Source organism: Podarcis erhardii (genome assembly GCF_964252035.2).
Source record: "Podarcis erhardii genome assembly, chromosome: 12".
Classification (NCBI taxonomy): domain Eukaryota; kingdom Metazoa; phylum Chordata; class Lepidosauria; order Squamata; family Lacertidae; genus Podarcis; species Podarcis erhardii.
Window position 1 is genome coordinate 28,929,454 of NC_138513.1, and position 25,101 is coordinate 28,954,554.

The 25,101-nt window shown below is 40.5% G+C and overlaps 1 protein-coding gene across 4 annotated transcripts in view; it reads left to right on the plus strand.

The window, feature by feature from the left end:
• Window positions 1–400: 400 nt before the first annotated feature.
• Window positions 401–25,101, plus strand: part of DNAH11 (dynein axonemal heavy chain 11) — a 146,555-nt gene continuing 121,854 nt past the window's right edge. The window contains exons 1-14 of one of the 4 annotated variants that reach the window (XM_081881816.1): window positions 401–720; window positions 3,894–4,034; window positions 6,470–6,666; window positions 7,468–7,657; window positions 9,602–9,701; window positions 11,515–11,726; window positions 13,836–14,069; window positions 15,654–15,821; window positions 19,181–19,297; window positions 21,628–21,765; window positions 21,862–21,986; window positions 22,930–23,125; window positions 24,029–24,133; window positions 24,469–24,864. In XM_081881816.1, coding sequence (XP_081737942.1) covers window positions 487–720; window positions 3,894–4,034; window positions 6,470–6,666; window positions 7,468–7,657; window positions 9,602–9,701; window positions 11,515–11,726; window positions 13,836–14,069; window positions 15,654–15,821; window positions 19,181–19,297; window positions 21,628–21,765; window positions 21,862–21,986; window positions 22,930–23,125; window positions 24,029–24,133; window positions 24,469–24,864 — 2,553 coding nt within the window. In that variant the 5' untranslated portion in view covers window positions 401–486. Of the gene's footprint in view, window positions 721–3,893; window positions 4,035–6,469; window positions 6,667–7,467; window positions 7,658–9,601; window positions 9,702–11,514; window positions 11,727–13,835; window positions 14,070–15,653; window positions 15,822–19,180; window positions 19,298–21,627; window positions 21,766–21,861; window positions 21,987–22,929; window positions 23,126–24,028; window positions 24,134–24,468; window positions 24,865–25,101 lie in introns of those variants that run through there. The other 3 variants (XM_081881817.1, XM_081881819.1, XM_081881818.1) reach the window with 3 other exon arrangements.

Here is a 25,101-nt window from a genome sequence, read left to right on the forward strand (position 1 = left end):
CTTAGCTTCTCCGTTGCCCCCCCCTCCACCCTTCCCACCCCCGGCGTCGCAGCGGCTGATGGTTCCTTCCTGGCAAGCCGTGGCCCTAATTGGCCAGGGCCGTGATTTGTTTCCCTTGAGGAGCGGCTTGTGGGTGGCCCGGCCGTGACTTTTTTCGCTCGTCCCCTGGGCAACGGGACGCCGCCGCTGATTGGAGCAGACGGAGCAGCGAGTAGAACCGGACGCTGGCGGGGGCGGGGGGAGCAACTCCGGGGCCGGCAATGAGCGCGAGGAGCAGCGGCAGCGGCAGCAGCAGCAGCAGCAGCAGGTGAGCTGCCCGCGCGCTAATTAGCGGGCGCTCCAGAACTGCGCGGGGAAGGCGAGGAAAGGGCGTCCAGCTTCGCGTCGAGAAGTTGGGAAGGGCGCGCATTGCCAACGAAGTGCCCCAGCTGCTGCAGCTGCAGCGCCGCCGCCGCCGCCGCCTCCTCTGTGGACGCCGGACTGGAGATGGAAGAGGACGAGGACGAGACGGCGCAGGAGAAAAGTTTCGCGGAGGACGCGAGGGCCCAGTTCGTGGGGCGCCGCGTGGCGCACTTGCTGAAGCTGAAAGACGACAAATGGAGCCAGTTCCTGGCGGAGGAAGACAACCAGAAGCTCCTGGAGGACTTTCTGGAGAACAGCCGCCTCACTTTGCTGGCTTTCTGCCTCCCTCTAGCAGGAGGGCTGGCAGCTGGGAGGAAGGTAAATAATGGCCGAGGTGTTGGGGTGGGGTTTGCAGGGCGCCAAGTGGACTGGTTTCTCCCTTGCCTCCCGTGGGCTCCGTCAGCACCCAGCCATGTGGATGTGTTTGGTATGGGTGACTTCCAAATCTCGAGGCCACCCTGGGGTGCCAACGTGAATAAAATATTGGGGGGGACAAGCTAAGCCCCACCCCACATAATAGATCACATGTCGTGGGGCACACACACCATCTGAATGGCATTTCCCATCAACTTTAAGGGGTGTGGACCCCTCCAATATTTTATTGGGGGAGCTGAAGGGGCCTTGGCTCCCATGGAGCCATTCTAGAAGATGTTAACTCCAAAACTCACCAGGTGTTGGGAAAAGGTGGTCAGTCAGGTATGTCTGTACACAGACCTGATGTTCTACTATGTACACATCTCATAAGATTTTTATTTTTTATGTTGATATACTTGCGCTATAGGACTATAACTTCAGTTTGCTTATACACAAGTTCTCTGTGTGATTGTACCCATGTACACAGTCACTTTCTTGTGAATTGGGTTGAACTGACCATAGTCCACAGTGGACTGTTGTCATTTTCATAAAGGGGGGGGGGGCTGCTCAGCTCAGTCAGTAGAGCATGAGACTCTTAATCTCAGGGCTGTGGGTTTGAGCCCTATGTTGGGCAAAAAAGATTCCTGCATTGCAGGAGGTTGGACTAGGTCCCTTCCAAATGTATGCTTCTGTGATTTTATGATTCTATCCCACCCAATCTCCAATGACAAAAAATATTGCTGGCTATTGTGGGCCTACCTATGGGCTGTAACCACCTGCAACCTGTTTGTTTTCTTTACAGCATCCATACATAATGAAGAAAATTGCTTTGTTTAGTTGTGGGGACTGTTCCTGAGAAGTTTCTAATTCATAGTTCTTACTTCAGAATGAGTTTGCATTATTTAACACTAATCCCTAGACTAGAGCTATGTACCACTGGTCTGTCAATATATTTCCATTTGGTTTTAAAAAGTGCACAGGTAATTCATTGATAGAACCTCATCTCACATATCCTGTTTGAAACATGTTCAGTGCTGTAATCCTGTCTGGTTGCCCCAAAATATAGAACACCTTTCCTTTGAGACCTGCTAAAGCCCAAGTCTAAGCTCTTTTTGGAAAATGTTGTAAGACTTTTGTGCCTGAGCTGGTTTTTTATTTATTAATATGCAAGTCTAATTTATCTGTTGCAAACTATAGTTTTGTTGTGTTGTTTCTGTATTGTAACTCACCAAAAGCCTGAGCAATGTTACAGGTTACAAACTCAAACAAATGCCAGTAAGTTTGGCTGTTGTTTCTGAATCTGTAATGTAAACAATGTAGGTGCATTTTCTGCCTGTTTGCTGAAGAGCATGTTTACTTATTTGAGAGACATTCTCTGCTGTAGTAAAAATGCTATTGTGTATTGTATGTAACACTTGTTAATTTGCTGAGAAACTGAATTTCAGAAAGATTTGTATTGGTAATTGCTTCCATGTGATTCACAGCTTTCAAAAGCTTCTTTTCACAACTTATTTATCACAAGCTGTTAACTTGGGGTGGTTATGCTAAATTATCTCACCTTGACTTTACATGAGGTATGATTGCAACTTGGATTGTGATGTAACTGCTGAGTTATGATACCAGTTCATAGGGGAGGGGAAGTGAAGTCTAATACAGTGGTACCTCGGGCTACATATGCTTCAGGTTACATACGCTTCAGGTTACAGACTCCACTAACCCAGAAATAGTACCTCAGGTTAAGTACTTTGCTTCAGGATAAGAACAGAAATCGTGCTCCGGCGGCGCAGCAGCAGCGGGAGGCCCCATTAGCTAAAGTGGTGCTTCAGGTTAAGATCAGTTTCAGGTTAAGAACGGACCTCTGGAACGAATTAAGTACTTAACCCAAGGTACCACTGTACTTCTTTCCTACTGCTGTGTCTGTGATGAGAAGGTTCATGGTTTGATTATCTGGAATTCTCTTTTGTTCTTGGTTTACTTTTTACTTCAGAGTTGATCTTCATAACAACACACTTACTTTATAAATTTAGCTGGGGAAGGCCAAACAAAATGAGATACAACTCGTATCAATATGTTGCAACTAGAGTTAAAAGTTCTGAATTTCATTATAAGACAATTATTTTAAAACCACTGCATTGCACAAATAGAACAAAAATCAAAGCAACCCACTACAGTAGCTAATAATTTTGAAGTATGCTTCATACTCTCAGCAATATGTAATAAATCTGGATCAACCCTAATTAAATAAGGTATCCAGATTAAAAAGGAGTTTACTAATTAGGGTTGCCATATGTCCTCTTTTTGCAGGACACGTCGTCTTTTTCATGGGTATGTAAAACAAGTCGTCATAGAGATCCATAGTTAAAAGTAAAAGTCGGCAAATGTTTTCTTTTTTGCTCTTCAAAATATGGCAATCCTAAAAGTTTACTTTATTTTTCAAATTTATTACTCTAACATCAAGGTTATTAGTGTTTGTATACTTCGGTATAAATTGCTTCTGTAATGCTGCATTGTGGGGAAATAAATGACCAGAAATAAGTTTCCATACATAGATTCTCTTTCAGTAGAGCAGCAAGGCTGTGACTAGGGAGACAGGGAATCCAGCAGCCCTATACACACACACAAATAAAACACACATACACACATACACACAGTGGAAGCTCCAGTCCAGAAGCATATAAGCACCACAGCAGGATATACAACCACTAATTCACTTATTGAATCTTCTGTACATCGTGCAAGTTTGCACATCATTCCAGTCATCAAAGGGCTTTTTTTTGTTTGGGATACATTTCAGCTGTCCTGGAAAACTTGTGCCCCTTAGTTTCCAAAGTTGTTTATGGAAGGCATTTGTCTTTCTACCTACCAGTGAGCTGAGCCCCCCCCCCCCGCTCTTTTGTAGTCTGGCACAGGACCACTTTCTTTGTTACTTTAATGACCCATTACCAAGAAACTTGTCTGGCTATTCCAGCAATTGGATTCTTGTGGCATCCAGGAATGAGAAGGGACTCTGGCATACAGCCTACCCTTACCCCCCCCCCCCAAAAAACCCCCACAACATTATATAAATTATCAAATGAATGAGTACATATGGCCACAATTCATTCACTTGAGAATTGTAACGTATCTTTCTGGTTTAGATACCCAGCGGCATGAAACTCAAAACCGTTTGTATTATGAAGAACACAGACTGCGTTGAAGCAGAAAACTGCAATGAAGCCCTCAAATTTGCAGAATTGTCTGGAGCATCTATGGAGCATGTAATGATTTTCTTAGAAGAGGTACTTCTAGCTTATGTATTTCTTCGTAATTTTAACTTCTCAGTCTTTAACCACACTACACCAAATAGATGGATTTCAATCCTCCCCCAAACTTACAAAACGGTGGGAAATCCTTTGTAACATCTGATTTAGATCAAATCAGTTTGACAAGGATGTTGGTTAATCGGGTTTATGAAGAAGGGGTAGCACGGGCCCGTAGAGCTGGGGGGATGGTCCTTCAGGTAAAAAACAAACAAAACCAGGGCTCTTTTACCTGAATATTCAACCCTCCTTTTTTTCCTTGTAAAGTAAAATATAAGGAAGAGTATGCAGACAGTAACACCCGGTAGCTCACAAAAGCTAAGAGAATTTTACACATCACACTGACCATTGTTTAAAACGAACTATGGTTTAATGTGAAAGAGCATGTTGTTGGCATGGTGTATAAAATATATTGCAGCTCTTCCCCCACCCTGCTGCGCTTCTGTACAATGTTATCATTTGAACTTGGTTTCATTGTTTGTTTCCCCCAAACAATCCTAGAGCAGTAACCAAGGTTTGTTCTTGGCTTACTGCTAGTAGTTTGCTTAAAGAAAACCATGAATGAGCCCATGCCAGGAAGATACAACAAGCCAGCCTCTGGTTTGTTTTGTCCGCAGCAGAAGGGGGAAGGAGTGATGTGACAACTTTTCAGCACTCTGCCCCAGTGTGCTGCGCATTCACATTAAACCATAGTTTAAAACCATGCCTTGTTGACGACACAGGAACCAGGTCATTGATTAGGATTTCTGCTTCAGGGTTTATTCTGGGGGAAGTCAAAATGTCATTAATGAAGACTTAGTTTTCTCATAATATGATGTAGAGAGCATTGTCCTTGCATGCTTTCCACTTAAAATGGCAGGGGTAGATGTTAATGAGAATGGCTATTTGAATTAATTAAAAAAAAAAGAGAGAGAGAATGGCTATTTGAGAGCAAATTTACTTGTTAAATAAGTGATCAGTCTGCTTTTGCACTATTGATTACTCTTAAAATTCCCTCTATCATATACAAAATTGGTGATAGCAAATGAAAAGGGATCCTTTAACCCCAGTTATGGAAACTTACACCTGGTGTCTCCTCTGTAGTTTTATATGTGGCAGACAAGAACTTTTCTAATGCCCATGGCTTTTCAACTAATTCTTAAATACTTTTTAGAAGCTGAGAGTTTTACTGTGCAGCTCAGCCTGTAGGCTTTAAGCGCTCTTGGTGTTTTGTTTTATTATATTGTTTATAATTTTTATGTTCTGAACTGCCCTGGGATATACATTATGAAGAGTGGTATATAAAAGCTCTAAATAAATAAATAGTCTCCATGTTATTCCTTTATTGCAAGCAGATTGGACTGCAGACTGGAAATAAAAGGGTGAAATGGGATTTAGCAAGCATTAAGTTTAACCAGCAAGTTTGCATTTAGCAAACATTATCACTATGGGAGATGTGTAGCAACAAGCAAGTGTATGTGAATGTAGTGGTTACAAATAATATTTATAGTGCCACTGTGGCTGTTTACTTAACTAATTTATTGCACAGAGTTCAGCTGAGAATTTCACAACAGCAGAAATGCCTAGTCAAATATTTAATGTAAAGATCTTGCATTGCTCAACATGCTTTTGATTATTTCTTACTAGATACCTGTCCAAAGTATTCATGCCATGTTGGGGTTTTTTATTTAAAAAAATTCTTTATTTAAAAAAGACTCAAAAATGTGAAGATAAGAGACAGAAATGCTAGCCATTTCACAATCAATCAAGGATCTTCGTTTTCCTCATTATCCTCATGCAAAAACCTGACACTTCCTAGAACATACTACAAAGAGTAAAACTTGGAGCAATTTGTATCTCTATCCCTAATTCCCTTTTTAAATATAATAAATTACTCAACACCATCTATTAGTTTCCAGCTATTCAACACTTGTGCATATTCCCCTTTACCATCAAAGATAATTTTTCTACTAATTAGGTTTGATTTACTTGACAGTCAAGTGTTCTTCCAAGACCCAATGTACAATTTTTTTGCCATTGTTTTTATAAAGCCATGCCCAGTATAATCCAAAATGTAGCAGGATGGGCCTGAAAAAGAAAACATGTTGAGGCATGTCACTAAGAAACTGAAAGTGTTTGCTAGGTTTGAAGCCTCCCCCCCACCCCTCTCTGCAATGCATTTATATTAGGCTTGGCATATTTCAAAAAGTAAAAACCAGGACACCTCCAAAGTTGTTGAGCTTTTTAAAAACTAAAATGCCAAAAGAAACATGATTGACTTGCCTAATACCCAGGACAAAGCGCCGCATTTCGGAAATTCCCCCCCGGACGTCAATTCCGCCTTTGAAACCCAGGGAACATACAGATGTATGGCAGCCATAGTTTATATGTTGTGTTTTTCCTCTATCCCACCATTGTTTTCTCACTTCTTTCAGGTTGTACTGCCCATTCTTTCCAATAAGAAAAATAATGAATCGTGGCCACATGTTGTTTCCCTGGACATGGAACGGCATGTAGAAATCATGAAAAATAAGGCATATGTTATGACTGGAGCTATGTCAGGAAGAACTCTCCTTCCCATTCCAACAGTTGCAAGAGAGACTGAGTTGCATGAGATATGTACTGAAAATAAGTAAGGAGACACTCTCTCTCTCTCTCTCTCTCTCTCTCTGTGTGTGTGTGTGTGTGTGTGTGTTTACATCAAAAAGAAATACATTTTGCTTCATGTTTGTTCAAGCAGAAGGTAAAACATTTTGGTTGAAACCTTAAAAAATGCCAATAAAACGTGAGTGGTGGGAGTCACCTGTCAGTGTGAGATGTACAATACCAAACAAAGCAATGTCTTTGGAATGTAATTGCAATGAGTGAAATAATGGATGTATTGATTACTGTATTATTTTTATTTTATTTTTTAAGAAAAGCACAAATTACTAAAGCCTATTTTACGCCAACATTAATATGGTATAGCGATAATCAACGTTAGATTTTATTTCACAGAAAAATAAGTTGTTGTTTTTTAAAGGCAGATTTTATTAAACCATTAACAGTGATACCTTTTTAAAATGGCAAAGTAAGAGTTTGAAACTGGATGGTCACAAAAACAATTTGGCTTACAATTTGGTTTGCCAAATCTGAACAAATTTGCCTGGTTGGACACTATTCATTTAGCATAGGGGTGAAATATGCTGGAAATAGGGTAGAACAGTTTTTAGTGTAAAACGGCACTTCCCAATGTAAAAGAGAGAGTGTTCCAAGATGAAAGACAGGCAGAAAATGACACAAACCAAAAAATGTGATGGAGGGGTTTACAATGCTAAGCAATATAAACTGATCTAAGCACAAAGTCAGGCAGGAATATAGAGTAGTTAACATGCACTGTAAAATGTCACTGAATTTAAGAATGTGGGAATCCTGCCATTTTCCTAACCTGCAGGCAAGACTCTTTCACAAGATCAATACTGCATGCAATAGAATCAATGGTTATCAAGTGGTCGCATCAGATACAAGATACTGTGGGAAGGAATTCAGCTGAAACTCTTCTTCATGGCTTTCACTCAGATCCTCAGGTTGAGCTAAAGTTTTGGGAAGAAAGAAAGGATAATCTCTTGTGCATATATGACCAGGTAAGCAATTAGCAATTCATGATCATTGTTGTACTTTTATCTTTGTATATAACGTGAGTTAGAGCTGAAAATTTGGATAGTAGTTTTTAACTTGTAGATACTACCAAGCAAGCTGAAGTTTGTTGTCTGTGCTCTGGTAATCTCTAGGTTAGATTACTGCAACATGTTAGACGTAGGGCTGCCTCTGAAGATGGTTTGGAAATGTCAGCTGGTGCAGAATTCAGTGGCCAGGTTGCTCACAGGGGCAAGACGGTTTGAGCATATAATGACAATCCTGGCCTCACTGCACTTAGTTTCTGGACCCAATTCAAAGTGCTGGTTTTGACTTATAAAGTCTTATACAGTTCAGACTGCAATACCTCAAGGACTGCCTCTCCCCATATGAACCGACCCAGACCCTGCAGTCATCATCTGAGAGCCTTCTTCAATGTGACCCCTCCACAAGAGGTCTGGAGTGTGACAACATGAGAATGGGCCTTTTCTGTGGTGGCTCCCTGTTGTGGAATGCTCTCCCCAGGGTGGCTTGCCTGACAGTCATCTTCAGGCGCCAGGCCAAAGGCCTCTATAAGGAGGTCTTTGGCCTTTAAGTATCTGTGGCCTTTAGAAGTGGGTCAGATTTTTTTTTTAAAAAATGTATTTCTCTTTCCTCTTGGTTTTAATGTACCCATGTGGGGTTCATTGTCTGTTGGTTTGGTTGTAAGTCGCTTTGGGTTGCCCTGGGCAAGATAAAAGTGACTTAGAAAGTGAATAAAGAATAAATAAATTGTGACTACAACTTCCATTATCTTTGAGCGTTGTTCAGGCTGGGGCTGATGGGAGTTGGATTCTAGCAACATCTGCAGGGCTTCATATTCCATAAAAAAAGGTAAAGGGACCCCTGACCATTAGGTCCAGTTGTGGCCGACTCTGGGGTTGCAGTGCTCATCTTGCTTTATTGGCCGAGGGAGCTGGTATACAGCTTCCAGGTCATGTGGCCAGCATGACTAAGCCGCTCCTGGCAAACCAGAGCAGCGCACGGAAATGCCATTTACCTTCCCGCCGGAGCAGTACCTATTTATCTACTTGTACTTTGACATGCTTTTGAACTGCTAGGTTGGCAGGAGCAGGGACCGAACAACAGGAGCTCACCCCGTTGCAGGGATTCGAACTGCCAACCTTCTGATCGGCAAGTCCTAGGCTCTGTGGTTTAAACCACAGCGCCACCCATGTCCCTTCATTTTCCATACCCCTGCACTAAACTACAAGAGAATATTATATTCACCAAATACCTACAACTAGTCAGGTTTCCCAGGGATAATATTCCACACTTGGGGGGGGGGTGCACCACTGAGAAGGGGGAGGCAGGGGAGGCCCATAGAGCAAGACTGCTGATGGGCTTTAAAGAATGGCAGGGTTCATAAAGATGCAGATGGTCTGTCAGATACCTTCATGTTAACTAAGCCATAGCAAAGTTTAAAAAACGAATAAATACTAGTGACCCATGTTCTAAGGGACCAGTTCCACTTGAAACATATTTTGAATCAACTGAAGTTGTTTCAAAGACTGCTCCACATGCAGTATATAGCAGAAATTAGTTTTGATTCTTACCTGGGAGTGGATACCTGTGGTAAAGATAACTCTGTCCAGGAGGGGATATAGCAAGTAGGACCATGTACTTGATCCTTATGTTAAAAAGGGGCTGTGGTAGTTGAGATTTGGTGCAATAAACTTTCAGCCCCAAGACTCAACATTTTAAATAATTTTCTGGCCATCACCTTCAAGGGTATGATTTGTTAGGATTGGAAATTAATTTTCAAATATATATCCAACGATTTGTGAAACCCTGCTGCTTGGTCTGTCCAAAGTTTGTTTATTTGAACACTGCCCACTGCATTTTGTGATAAAACGGATTCTTAAAACATACTGGATAGTTGCTGGAGATTCATTGTTCTGTTCTAATTCCAGCTTAAGAGTCCCATCGTTCAGAAAATGATTAGGATCTTAAAAGTGAAGATGAGCAGCTATTATCCCACTTTTCAAGACATTTACAAGGAAGTAGAAAATGGTAAATTTCTCTGAATGAAATGTGTACATTCTGTATACGTTTATGCTTTTGTGTTATGGAATAATCCATAATACTTCTTGATGTATTGCTGCAAGCATTAATTCCCTGCCTGTGCTTTGGGACAGCCTTAGATATCCTCATAATTTATATGTATAAAGTTTGGATATTTTTACTTCCATATAAAGCAAGATGAAATGTTTAAACAATTAGATTAACATAGAGTGTTTTGTAAACATTATTTAGAGACTGTTCCATGTGGTAAAACTGTTACTAGGTAGTTTTACTTCTAACATAAAATAGTTAAAGTTTGTGTATTACCCAGTTGGTCATGTTTTACTATTTTGTTTGCATATTGATCAAATGAAATGTCAATGAAATCTCATAATGCTTGTTATTTTTATAGGGCACTTTATTCCAAATGTACAAAGAGTTCAGCAAATGATTAACCTTGCATGGTCCTTGCTAGGCGGGCGAATATTCTTTCTTTTACACTTTGGAGGAAAGTATCAAATTTTGTATTTGAAAGTTAATCTTGTGTGTAAACAGCCATCAGGAGAAATCATTCTCTTGCATGTTGGCCAAAATTCATCAAAGCAGCTAGAATTTCTTCACAGATTTTGGAAAGTGTTGGCAGTTAAAGGTGACACAGGAAAGCAGTGCTTCACTTTCATTTTTTGATGGGGCGTTTTTTTTAAATCCCCTAGATCGGAATAGATTATCACTTCCTCCCTAAACTGAGAGTAGCTGAAAGGATACTTGGTAGTCTGTGATAACTAGTTTGGCATTCTAGTATTCTGTGATTGGTTGGTTCATGTGTTCAATAATTAGGTACACAGCCTGTTCTGGGAGAGGTTGCACTCCCCCTAGCTCCCCGTTAGAGCCAGTGTGGTGTAGTGGTTAAGAGCAGTAGACTCGTAATCTGGGGAACCGGGTTCGCGTCTCCGCTCCTCCACATGCAGCTGCTGGGTGACCTTGGGCTAGTCACATTTCTCTGAAGTCTCTCAGCCTCACTCACCTCACAGAGTGTTTGTTGTGGGGGAGGAAGGGAAAGGAGAATGTTAGCCGCTTTAAGACTCCTTCGGGTAGTGATAAAGCGGGATATCAAATCCAAACTACTACTACTACTACTCTTCTTCTTCTTCTTCTTCAGAAACCTGTCACTGGAGTCTCTAGTGACTAGGAGTGCTTATGCCTAGCTTACGCACTTTGTGGTTGAGCAGTGAGTGTATCCCCCTTTCTTCCACTATAAAAATGACTTCATTTATGAAATAGGTGTTCCATACTGATGCCCTATTAGGAATCTCAGCTAAAGCAACCATGACAAATGGCCGCTCAACCTCTCCTTAAAAACCTCCAATGAAGGAGAGCCCACCACATTCTGAGGGAGTCCGTTCCACTGTTGAACAGCTCTTACTGCCAGAAAGGTTCTTCCTGAGGTTGAGTTGGAATCTCTTTTCTTGTAACTTGAACCCATTGGTTCAGGCCCTGGCCTCTGGAGCAGGAGAAATTGTTCAAGAGTTCATGTGGAATGCTGCTTCTTCATATGTGAGGTCAGCTGAATGGTGGATGGGAATCGTGATGCTTGCTTTTCTACTTTGCAAAGAGGAATGTCACAGAGAGAAAAAAATGTGTGAATTGGAGTAAAGCATTCAAATTTATCCTAAACACCATGCTGCCCCACTGTTGGGAGATTCAGCAGGCTTTATTGTAGGCACAGGGATTGCTTTTTATGCCCTTTTTGTAGAAACTCTCAAAGTGTTTTTATCTCCGACTCACCGCCAGTTACTATACTTGATTCTTTTCTTTTTCTCAGCACTCATTGAAGCCCAGGATATTGAGCTTTACCTGCGACCTCTGCAAAGACATATTCAGCATCTTCAAGATACAGAATTTCCAAAGATACATATTTTAATTCCCCCTTTGTTCCACACCATCTGTCTGATCTGGAGTCACTCCAAATTTTACAATATGCCAGCAAGAATTATATCTCTGCTGCAGGAATTCTGCAATCTTCTCATTAGCCAGGTAGTACAAGGTGTGAATAGAAAACTAGATAAGCATGAAAAGCATAAATGCCTACTCAGGAGTAGTTTTATAGATTTCAGTGTGTCTTTCTCCCAGGGAAATGTGCATAGCATTTCAGCCTTAGTCAATAAGAGTCAATCAATACAGGAGAATTGTTTAGACAAGAGAGTATAAATTTATCTGGTGTTAGTTATTTTTTAGCTCCCATCTCCCAAAGCATTTATCGTGAATTTTCCAAAGTCCCAAGATACTGTTTTTACAACTAAAGCTATATAACACACAAATAATTATAGTCATGAATTCTGCTATTTTATGTGCTCTCTATTAAAAATACAATACGCTGTTTGTCTGACAAAGAGGCGGCATTCTTTAAAGATCGCATAGCTTTTTACAAACTGTTTTTCATGTTGTCAGCTGTGTACAACATCCATTTTTAATATATTGTTAATGGAAATTGCTTATCAGGTAGCAAAACTGTAATGGCAATATCTGCTAAGTTCAACACCACAGGGGATTTATTAGTGAACCGGTTTACTGCTAGGTTACTTCATAGTCTGACATCGATAAACTGCCCTAATTGTAAAAGAGGCAATTCCAATAACTTAACAGAACTCTTAACTCTGATCTGTAAACAAAATCTCTTGGTGCATCGACTGTTTCAGTGGATGCAGTTTTTCTGCTTTTTCCGTGCCAGTACCCTAGCTTCTACCTCTCTTGGGTAAAGCAGCAAGCATAGGGACTATATAGATAGGGTGGTTGCAGAACTTAAACTCCAGATTGTGGGCAGCCTGGCCTCTGCTGGCAGAGACGCCATCAGAACAGAAAAGAGAATGTCTGTCTGTCAAGAAAGCCCATTGAGATGCATTGCATATGTGCAATATACAGTGAGGGGGGAAGTATTTGATCCCCTGCTAAATTTGCCTGTTTGCCCTCTGACAAAGAAATGACCAGTCCATAATTTTAATGGAAGGTTTATTGTAGCTGTGAGAGACAGAATAACAACAGGAAAAACCCCTCGCCGTGTTTGGAGGAGGAGGAATGCTGCCTATGACCCCAAGAACACCATCCCCACTGTCAAACATGGAGGGGAACATATTATGCTTTGGGGGTGTTTTTCTGCTAAGGGGACAGGACACCTTCACCGCATCGAAGGGACAATGGACAGGACCATGTATGGTCAAAACTTGGGTGAGCACCTCCTTCCCTCAGCCCAGGGCATTGAAAATGGGTCGAGGATGGGGTATTCCAGCATGACAATGTCCCAAAACACATGGCCAAGGCAATAAAGGAGTGGCTCAAGAAGAAGCACATTAAGGTCCTGGAGTGGCCTAGCCAGTCTCCAGACCTTAAACCCATCAAAAATCTGTGGAGGGAGCTGAAGGTTTGAGTAGCTACACATCAGCCTCGAAATCTTACTGACTTGGAGAGGATCTGCAAAGAGGAGTGGGACAAAATACCTCCTGAGATGTGTGCAAACCTGGTGGTCACCTACAAGAAATATCTGACTTCTGTAATTGCCAACAAGGGTTTTGCCACCAAGTACTAAGTCATCTTTTGCAAAGGGATCAAATACTTTTTTTCCCTCGCTGTACTTGACCGTCTTCATAGACCCCACTCTATCTGTCACGACCGTGGGTAGTTCACTAGTTAGAGCAGTGTCCCCCCCCCCCAAAAAAGCTGGTTGTTGGTTATGCTGTAAGCTAGTCATGGCACATACTGTGATAAACTGTAGCAAGCCAATTATAATATCAACCTGATGGTTGTGTGATTAACCTCCAATGAAATTCTACTTGCAATGCAATACACTCGCAGTGAAAAGATGTTCACAGTTGAGCTTATGTATGTAAGAAGCACATATCTGCTACTTGGAGTAGACATGCACATATCTACTACTTGGAGTAGACATGAAGGTTTTGAAAATGTACAGAATATGTTTGACTTTTTTTGCTAAGTGATGTCAACAGACTTCACCTTCATTTATATAGTTGTGTGTTGCTGTAAACATACTGTCTTTTAAAATACTGCAATGGCACTACCTTCCTGCCAGTGGCTCTTAGTTTTCATTTATTGGTGGTACGTTTTTAAAATGTTATTACTTCCTCTCTGTAGGCTATATCATACCTTTCACCAGAAGATATTATGAAAAGAGAAACGGAAGAAACTTTGGAACAAGTGCAAGAGGCTCTTCATACTTTAAGAAGTTTTAAGGATAACTTTTTTAGCCAAAGGGAAAAAATTGCAACCTATTTCGCTAATAGTGAAGAAGTTAAACCATGGGATTTTCAGCCAAATATGGTCTTTCTTAGGTTCAATATGTTTCTAAACCGCTTGGAAAAAATAGAGGTATTTCTTACCAACTACTATCATATCTACCAATAGTACAGTTATGAGCAAACTACATAGGAAAATCTACTGCTGCTTCTTTTAAGTGAAGACGTTCCTTTACACACGTTGGTAATGCCATATATAGAGAAATTAATGATTAGCTTTTAGTTTAGGATAGATTCAGTCTTCCCTGAAAGCATTTTCAATTGGAACTTCACATTAAACTAATGGCAGAAAACCAGTGTGCTCTTTGCAGTAATGCTGTTCTGTTGTTTGCCCTATTTATGTATACTTAGAAATGTATCTCACTGAATTAAATAGGGCTTGCTCTGGTTAGGTGTATATAAGATCTAGGCTTATTAAACTGAGGCAGCAGCCCTGCACACAAGGGTGAAGAACCTCAGGCATGGGGGCCAAGGTCTGTCTGGCACTCAGGATAGTTCCCATGACACACTTCTTACCAGTCCTACTCTTGGACTCTCCTGAGCTGCTTTCAGCTGGCTGGAATGTATCCTTGAACATTTATGCTGTCGTTGGCTTGCCCAGGTGGAGGATTTAAAGGTGTGTACGTGTAGAAAACTGACCTTTGCGTGCCTGGAATGTAAGATGTTGTACAATCACATCTGTTCCTCCACCCAATTTTGCCCCAGCCACTTTGGTTCCCCCTTGCCTGCCTCCCCCCACCAGCATACAACCCCTGGAATATTGAGAATATGACTGTCTGGGCAAAGATGGTTCTCACCCCATGTTTACCAGAGAGTAAGTCCAACTAAAGTCAATGACTTACTTCTGATTAGACAGGAATATAATTGCAGTGTGAACATAGATATGATGAATGTAATGTTCATAATTTATGTGGCCCAGGGAGATGCACTAAGCCAATGGCAAAGAAAGACACGAAATGGGTACCAAAGGTGACGTAGAAGGTCGCTTTTGTTCTTAAAAACCCCAAACCCTGATGCATTTAGAGTTACAAAGCCCTTCGTCAATGCTTTTCCTCCCTCCCTTCAGTGCATTCTCTCTCTCTCTCTCTGCAAACTTATTGATGCTTCATATTTAAACATGTTCACAGAGCAATCCTATGCGCCATTTACATGGGGAAAGGAGTAGGGATGCCACTGCTATATTGATAGAAAGACCCCCATATTCTAACGCAGAAGGGGAGGAGGAAAACACACAACCAGGAAGTCCAACCCCTCCCCCCCCCAAATAAATCACCTCTGCCAAACATTCTCCAAGAGTTTCTTTGTGGATAAACATATTTGTGAAAGAAACCTCTAGTTTCTGGCTATGGGGATCTTTTCCCCCCCCCACTTCACTTGGTAGTAGCAAACATATATATTACAGTATATATACAGTAAGTATATATATATATGTGTGTGTGCGCGCGCACGCATGTATATATATATATATGTGTGTGTATGTGCATATGTATATATGTGTTTATATATGTATGTGCTTATGTATATATGTATATATGCAACGTGCTTTTCATTCTAAATTAAATGTGGAATGCAAGGTTGTAGAGCAACACACAAACACACAAAATTAATTTTTCACTGTGGCAGGAATTGTGGTTAATTATAACGTTTATTGTTTTAGGATATTTTTGTTACTACGCTTGAGTTTGAGAAGCTGGAGAAACTGGAGTTTGGTGGAATCAAGGGGAAAATTTTGAATGACCAAATCTGCAAGTTGAATGAAGAATTCATGAAGTCTTGCAACATTTTTAAAGAGCAGACATATGATCCCTTAGATTACAACAATGTGGTAATATAGCATTTTTCATATTTGCGTTTGGGTGTTGTTTTTAATCCTAAAGAAATTGTAAGACTATACAGTGGCAACGCATGCGCATCATGGTAAGCTCATAAGCCATTCCTTACCTTGCATATCGTGAATCGTACCTGGTTTGCTCTTCTCTACTAGCATTCAGAGGTGACATCCCATGATCCCTGACTTAGAGTTACATCCAGTTGTTGTAATCATTGTTTCTTTCACTGAAACAAGCCATGATAGGTCTAGGTTTGTTTCTGTCTCACCAATCATTGAGGTTTGGAGCAAAACTGACCACAATCCCACCAAAATGCTAAGCCAAGGATCGTGTTTTGTTTGCTCCTAGCTCTTTTGAGCAAACTTGGTGCAATTTGCACATTTATTATAATCCATGTTATATAGCTTGCCACAAGGATGGGGAACCTCAGTGCTGTGAGCCAAATGTAGCCCCTCATGGCTCTCTGGCCCTTGAGACTCTCCTCAGGCCCTGAGCCATGGTGCTCCCCTTAACAGCCCTTATTTGCACTATCTGTCTTGACCTGGCTGGAATGTGTCCTTGAATTCTGATGCTTCTTGCTTGCCTGAATGGAGAGGTAAATTTTGCATTTGTTTCTCTGACCACTTTTGCCTCTGGAACCATCTATCGTGGGTATATGACCCACAGAAGGAAATACAGTAGTACCTCGGGTTACATACACTTCAGGTTACATACGCTTCAGGTTACAGACTCTGCTAACCCAGAAATAGTGCTTCAGGTTAAGCACTTTGCTTCAGGATGAGAACAGAAATCGTGCTCCGGCGGCGCGGCAGCAGCAGGAGGCCCCATTAGCTAAAGTGGTGCTTCAGGTTAAGAACAGTTTCAGGTTAAGTACGGACCTCCGGAACGAATTAAGTACTTAACCTGAGGTACCACTGCAAAGGCTCTTGGGAGAAAGGTTTCCCACCTCTTTCTTACTGTGATGTGCAAACTTAGTGTCTGGAAGGGAAGCACAACATAGAGAAGAAATTAACAAATTTAAAGCCTGATCTAAGAATGTTCACAGTGAGAATAAATTGTTCAGACTTGAGGCATGTATTCAATTAAGCTTGATGCTCTTAATCTCAGGGTTATATGTTCAAGCTCCCTATTGGGCAAAAGATTCCTGTATTGCAGGGGGTTGGACTAAATGACCCTCGTAGTCCTTTCCAACTCTACAGTTCTATGATTCCATAAAAGTTTTCAGTAACTTTACGCTGCTTTCTTCCTCAAGTGTGTGTTCTTGGTAATTCGAATGTCAGTTTTGACAATAGGGTACCAAATTTAAGCTCCTTATCCATATTTCATATTTTGACATTTTTACTCTGCCTTCTATTAATGAATGTTTGAAATAGGTTTTGTATTGTACTTGAGCAATACCTGTCAATTTTATTTCACTGAATGCTGTTTAAAATTAATATATGGTTCCTTGGAAAACATCAAACACATTCACATGTTTTATGCTACTCAGGACTGATGTGCAATACAGAAAGTTTTCAAACAATTCTGGTTTGGAGCTGGTTTACTTTTTAGCTTAATAGTTGCTCAAGCATATTATACAAGTGTGAAGGGACTGTAGATAAAAGAAACCTTTATCTGTGCAGCTTCGATATTGACAAAATGAAAAAGTAAAGCTAAGAACTAACCAGTTACTCTTTTCTTGTCATCACTATACATTTGTTTTCATTCACATTATCAAGAACTGTTTGTCTTTGGGTTTTGGAATGAGTAAACTAGGAAAAAGTGAAATAAGAATATTTATTTCCTTGTCAAGGGAAATGTTGTTGTTTCAAGTTGGGTTTGGGGCAGGAGAAAAGCATTCAGATTTATCACACCTGTATTTTGAAGCGATGCTGTTTGAGGAGGGAGCCGTATGATTTTTTTTTTAAGATGATTGCTTAGGTCATCTGATATTGTGGTGGTTCTCTCAGCAATTAAATCCATGGCAAATTAGCTACAGGTTTCAGGCAGAGAATCAAACCTAAATAGCTTGATCCTATGTACATAGTGTTACGAGTTTGGCAAGGTGGGGGTGGGAAGTGGAGTAGGCTGCATGCCAGTAACCTTCTAATCTAAGTAAGGATTCAAATTCCTGGAATAGCCAGGCTAGCTTCCTGACAACACAAAAAGCCAGACTATGGCTTATTCCCAGCAGTGTCACAGGAGTTGCCCCCAATTTCAGCAGCATGCACTATGGTTTGATGGGATGTGTGAACCAGGATATGTTTGAGGAAATAGCAATTCCAACCTACATTTTTGATTTTGTATGTTGTCCTAGATAACTCAGTTTTCAACAAAGAGTTGTGATCTGTGCTCCATGCTCTTCTCTCATGTGTGGAGTGTTTCAGGTGCAGCTATTTGGGTGCACTTGTGCTTAAGTTAGGCAAATAGCTCTAACTGAAGTAAATGAGACTTGAACAGCCTTTGAGCCGGATTGCAGGCTCAATCACTTGGAGACCAAACCAAACAATAGTTAACAATATTGCAGTGAAATATTTCATTGCATTACATTCTATAATCACACAGAAATTACTGTTGTGATCAAAAGCACTTGGTTGCTGCTGCTGCTTTACAAAAAGCATATAGAATACTGAGGTTTTTTAAAGTTACTGTTTATGTAGCAAAGTCTATAGACAATAAATAAAACTGTGCTAAATGGCATCTAAGAGTTTGAGTCATTGCTTACTCTATTGACGTAAACAGTAGCGTATTTGAACAGCAGGTATTGTTGGTTGGTACAGCACGATAAAGTAACAAAAAAAGGGAACTGCAAGGCTTGTTAAAACTTGCTAGAATACTAACTTGAGATAAGACAGGTGGGGACTGTTGTTAGTTGGCACCAATCCAGATTAATCTGCTTGGACACCGTCTAGCAAATGTTAAATCCCATAAAGTCCCATTGGACATGGTCCTGGCCTTATTAATTATGAAGTATTTAAGATTTTGAGCTTTTCATTTGTGCTCTTTGGAGTGTTGATTGTACTATCACTTCTGCAAATGGACCTAATAAAGAACTTTATCCTGTCTTTATCTGGAATTCACTACAGCTGTCATCCTATCCATGTTTGTTGGGGGATACTAAGACTTGCTGGTGGGGCTAGGATTTGGCAGTATGATAGGATAATTTACTTCAAGGAACTTCAGACAATGATTTTAAATCAGTACAGTGGTAAAACAAATATACTTCACTGCACATTTCATAGTTATTCACTTCATCTTTGGCTTGAGTGGTCTCCATAAGCAGGCCCAGTTTCGTTGCTTATGTCCTACATCTTACAAGACATTTTAAAAAAGATTTCCTTTAAAATCTAACTGGTTGTAAATTTGTATTCCACAGGAATTTGAAGAAGACTATGTGGATTTTAAACACAAGACTCTGGAGTTTGAAAGACGCCTTGGATCAATTTTTTGTGTGGGATTCCTTGATTGTTCAGGTTTGGAATCAGCACTTAAGGTCAGTTATGAAGGGCTTAACAATGAAAATGTTGCTTCAATCTGTTGCCACTATTTAGAGCCATTACAGTAATTGCAATATCAGTTTGTGGGTGGAATGTGCAAGTTACTACGAAGGGTGTAAAAATTCAGTGGAAAACTACCAGTATTTTAATACAGGGTGGGCAGTGCAATCTTTTATAGGTCTACTAAGAAGTAAGCCCTGCTGAATTCACTGGGACTAACTCACAGGTAAATGGGATTAGGATTAGAGCCTCAATGTGTGATAACTTTGCATGCATTTCGGCCCATGAATTGTCATAAAGCCTATTTGTGAATATGTCAGTAGATTTGCTTAATACTGACTAGAATTGAAATAGTTGCTTTAGGAGAATCTTGTGTAATGTACATTGGGACTTTTTTTACCTCTCGCTTTTGAACCTTATGAAACAGCTTTTTAATTACCATTACCATTGCAGGGGTGTAGGAGGCAGCTGTTTGAGGAACCCAAATTTAAGTATTCACACCTGCTCTTGAGATTCAGGCAATACATCAACAATAATAAATTCAACTCACACGAGTTGAACTGAGAACTGAGATAATTTAGTAGCTCCCGTTTGATGCTTGGCATCTTGCATAATTTGGTCATCAGGCACTGCCAGACACTTTGTACTCTTCAAAAGAAAAGTAACCTTTTCTGGTATTGATTTTATATGTCAGAATTTTTTAAAGGCAAGCATGCACTATGTTTAGCTTATTTAGTCTTTGGCTATAAGAAGAATAGTATTTGCAAACAGCATATTTAATGTTAACGTTAAGGCAGAAATTTGGTGTGGAGTGGTCAGAATATAGAGCTACTGCCTGTATTTAAATGCAACATAAGAAGGTGTGTGTGTGTATGTGTAGATATAGATATAGATATAGATATAGATATAGATATAGATATAGATATAGATATAGATATAGATATAGATATAGATATAGATATAGATATATAATATCTGCTTCCCTTTGTCACTAAAACATGCTTTCACTTGGAATAACTTATGTATAATTGTAATTACTGAACTTTTTCGTGTATAAGACAAGTTTATTTTCTTTTAAAATTTTGCTAAAAAGTGGGGGTTGTCTTATACATGGGTAGTGCATAGGGTGGACATTTGATTGGCAGCTGCCATGGCTGTCAGTGGCTATTGGGCATGTTATTTGTTGCTGCTGGTGTTGGCTGGTGTTGATCGGTTGATACTGCAGCAATTGGGCAGGCGATTGGCAGCTTCTCCCTGTGAGGGGACAGACAGGAGGTGGATTTTGCGATGCGTGTGGGTGGGCGATTTTCGGCAATTCCCCCTAAACAAAGTCAACAACCCTGGTTAACCCCCCCCCCAAAAGCTCGACAACTCTGTGCCATCTCCCCCCATTATCTTAAATCCGAGTCCCAAAAAATAGGGGGCATCTTATACATGGAGGCATCTAATACACGGGAAACTAAGGTATTTTGTACAGTACTTTTTAGTAGCAGCTGCAGTCAGTTAATATTCACATTGGGCCAGCTGGAGTAGAGCTTTCTAGATAATAAACTATAGTTTGTTATGCCAGGAACATGTGTCAGACCAAAATAGCTCTCCCTCTCCTCTCCCTCTTGCATGCTACCTTGGTGCTTTCATCAACCACAGTATCACATTACATCCTAAATGAAGAACTGTTGTTTGAATGTTACTTTGTTAATGAGGTCCTGATTAGTAAACCACAGTTCCCTATTTTGGACATACTGAGAAACTGTCTTAAGGGGACCAGAATAAAAGTGAAAAAGTTGATGTGCACCGGGGGGGGGGGGGGAACGACGACGACAAGGTGGGAGCTTGAAGGTCCGGTGCTTGCTTCTAGCTTAAGCAAGGAATGTGACCTCTCAAGCTGCCCATTGTGTGTAGTTTCAATTCTGCCACTTCTAAATTTCTGTGCTTGGTTATCTGGAAATAGAATTAAATTCTGTATAAAGTCTCCATTTATTTATTTTTAAGTACCAAACTAACCCATATTTCCAGAAACATCAACACAATTCTGAATCTGTACAAATTAACCAAATTGCATATATTCCCTTTTCTTCCATTGCTGATAATAGGTATGTATGCTTATTGTTTTTTTCTGACCAACTTATTATCTCTGGTTAAATAGGAAAAGGCAATTAAAGCAATAACCAGATCTTTAGCACTTTTGTGACATGCAGATTATGCTCCAAATTTTCTTTAATTCTTGTAGAATATTCTATTTTGGTTTATTATAATGCCTCTTTCTGCATTGAGAAAATTGGATTTGTGTAACTGGGAAATCTGACACTGTCTTTTATTTATATAGCTTCTAGTGATTTTGGGATATTTTCTGGATAAGCCTGTTATTGCAGACATTTTTAGCAAAAATTACAAAATTTTACTACAGATGTTTGATGAAGAGTTGGATAATTGCAAACACTTCTATGATGAGCACATTAAGCAGGTACATGACACCCTAAGTGCAAAATGTTCCATGTTCAATTTCCTCAATCGCTTTATTCAGAATAACTTATCTGGGGCTTTTTTTTTACCACCACAGGTGGAAGCGGGGAATGAAATAATAAATAAAAACATGCCATTTACATCAGGTAACCTTAAATGGTCCCAAGAAATTAAAGCTCGCATACAGTCATTCTGGTCAAAATTATCATTTGTTTCATATCCGTAAGTATATCTCTTTGGGATTGGAAATTGTTCATGAAAAATAGTCAGACTATCGCTTGATTGCTTTCAAGTTTCCTGCTTCCATATCAAATAGTTTCCTAGAATGAATACATGATCACATAAATTTACAGCACAATCCTGTATGTGTCTCACTCCATATATGCTGGCAACCTTAGTCCATATTTGTACACTTTATAACAAAAAAGGAAAAGCAGGGGGAAGAGACTATTTTCTATATGGGGCAGCCATTCCCAGCTTGTTTCTGGCCTTGGCCGTCTGTCTCACTAGTTGCCTTTTCCCAACACATCATAGACAGAACTGTTGAGAGAAGCCCTTGACCTAGCAAACAGGCCGAGGGAGGCTGTCCCCACCAGCTATCACTTGTGTACATGTGTTGCTTTGTTCACAAGATGCACGTTGTTGGTGCATATTGGTGCATTGTTTGGACAGCAAGCAGGCACTAGGAAAAGAAATGAGGGAGAAGTGATGAGATGTTTGAAGGTACACACCTTTGTGTGATCCACAAAGCGTAATCCACTAAGCTCACATGCTGGAGGGTGCTGTCCTATTGCCAGTTTTCAACTGCAGGTTTGCTTTGTTTCAGTCAGCAAAATGTCCTAGCATACCGCAGGGTGCTTCCAGATGACCTGCTTTATTGAGCAGTTATCCTAACTTGTTTTAGGGAGATTAGGTGATGTTGGCTATTCATTCTGAGTTGTTTGCGGGGGAGGTTTGATGATGTGTCGAAGCAAGTGTTATCCCACATTTGACAGTACATCGTCTCATCATTTCCCTCATATTAGAGGTCTGATATTTTGAGGGAATATGATTGTTGCACAAGACCCTCACACGGCCTCATTCCATGGATGTGGCCACACATCCATTCATATTTCCACCACTTGTGGGCATCTTTCTAGTATAAAACAATGTCTTCTTTTTTTAGAATCTTAGAAAGCACAGAGGGTGCTTTAATCTATCAGAAATACATAGAGATGCTGACCTTGCTTGACCAGAATGAAGATCAGATCTATTGTAACTGGAAATCCAAGGTGGATGAAGTTTGCCAGTTCAATTTAGATCAACCCCTAATTAAGCGCAGTGATAAAGATGGTCTCCTTAGTGTGAATTTTGATCCTAAGGTACAGTGCAAGCACTTTTGTTGTCTCTGTAAATGAATCTACTAAGTATCTTAACACAATAAACAATGGGAAAATCTCAGTAAGAATGCATGTGAATAACTGGGCACATTGACTCAAGAAATAAGCTCCATTGAACTCCCAGGTAAGTGTGCCTGTGATTGCAGCCTGAGTCCGTAATAATTGAATTTGTTGTTATTAAGAAAAAAGTACATGGATCCTACATATAATGTTGAGTTGATTGTTTTTGATTTAATTGATGAGCCTTGGGGTCCCTCTACAATTCTGATTCATCCCTGGATGGGCTCGAACCACTATCCTCCTAGATAACAGGCAGATGCACTAACCCATTGCTCCATGGGGCTTCCGCACATGACTTAACAGCAGGATTTACTTCAAGTATGGGAAACTTTGGTCCTCCAGATGTTACTGAACTACCACTCTCTTCATCCATGGTGACTGGCAATGCCTACAAGTTCCAATGGAATTGTAGTTCAGCAGCATTTGGTGGGCTTGAAGTTCCCCATTCATCATCTACAGTGGTACCTTGGTTCTCAAACTCAATCTGTTCTGGAAGTCCGTTCAACTTCCAAAACGTTTGAAAACCAAGACGCGGCTTCTGGTTGGCTGATAGGCCCTGGAAACAATGCCAACAGCCAAAACGGACGTTCGGCTTCCGAAAAACGTTCGAAAACCAGAACACTTACTTCCAGGTTTGCGGTGTATGGGAGCCGATTTGTTCGTCAACTAACCCGTTTGGGAACCAAGGTACCACTGTACTTGGTTACATTGTAATCAAGGATTCCCCCCCCCCCAGAAGTGCTTCCTTCTGTGAAACTAGAATCTTAGATAGTGTCGAACCTTAACTACCTTGTGAAAGATTATATTGTGTATTGTTCTTTGCAGCTGGTGGCTATTTTAAGAGATGTGAAATATTTCTTGTTTTTGGATCGATTCGATATTCCACATTCAGCACTGGAGTTATACAAGAAAAGGGAGACGTTTGCTAAGGTATGTGTTTTTAAGAATCTTCAGTTTGGCCTGATCTGTATTCTGCAGATTCTCCTTAGTACAGATGACATTTTCTTCCTCACAATCGAATGTAAACTGAAAAGCCTGGACAATTCAACTTTAAGCACTCCAGAGGGCCTTCTCAGCAAAGGCATTCTGGTTATGGAAGTCTAGCTGGAGCCTCCATTCTATGGATCTAGTTAGTCAGGTGGTTGACCCACATGTCTAAGTGACCCATGATTTGGGGACATTTGGATTTGAGCTAATTGTTAGGTTGGGGTCATAGTGTTTTCATGGTAGAGATTTGAACATTCTGTTGTTTTCTACACAAACAGTATATAGGGAACCTTGAACTCGTGGTCCAGTGGTATAACAAGGTTAAACAGACTGTTTTGGAAGTAGAATACCCTCTCATCGAAAGTGAACTGAGGACCATTGATGATCAGCTAATGGAAGCAGAAGAAATATTCACATGGCAGGAAGAGAACTGCTGGGAGTACATTGAGTTTGTGAAAGCTATGGTTCATGATTTAGAGCAGAGACTTCAAAGGTCAAAGGACAATATTAAGGCCATTCAGGAAATTATGAAGCGTTGGATGGAGCATCCCCTCTTTTCTAGAAAGGACAATAGAAAAGATGCTCTGTTGAACTTGGAAGACAAAGAAGATAGACTTACTAAGAGATTCATGCTATTCCAAGAAGATGGCTGCAAGATTCACAGGCTTACAGAGGTAATATCTGGAACAAGTCACCATGATAATGAGACGAGTATGAAATTTGATACTGTGGTACCTCGGGTTACATACACTTCAGGTTACATACGCTTCAGGTTACAGACACTGCTAACCCAGAAATAGTACCTCAGGTTAAGTACTTTGCTTCAGGATGAGAACAGAAATCGTGCTCCAGCGGTGCAGCAGCAGCAGGAGGCTCCATTAGCTAAAGTGGTGCTTCAGGTTAAGAACAGT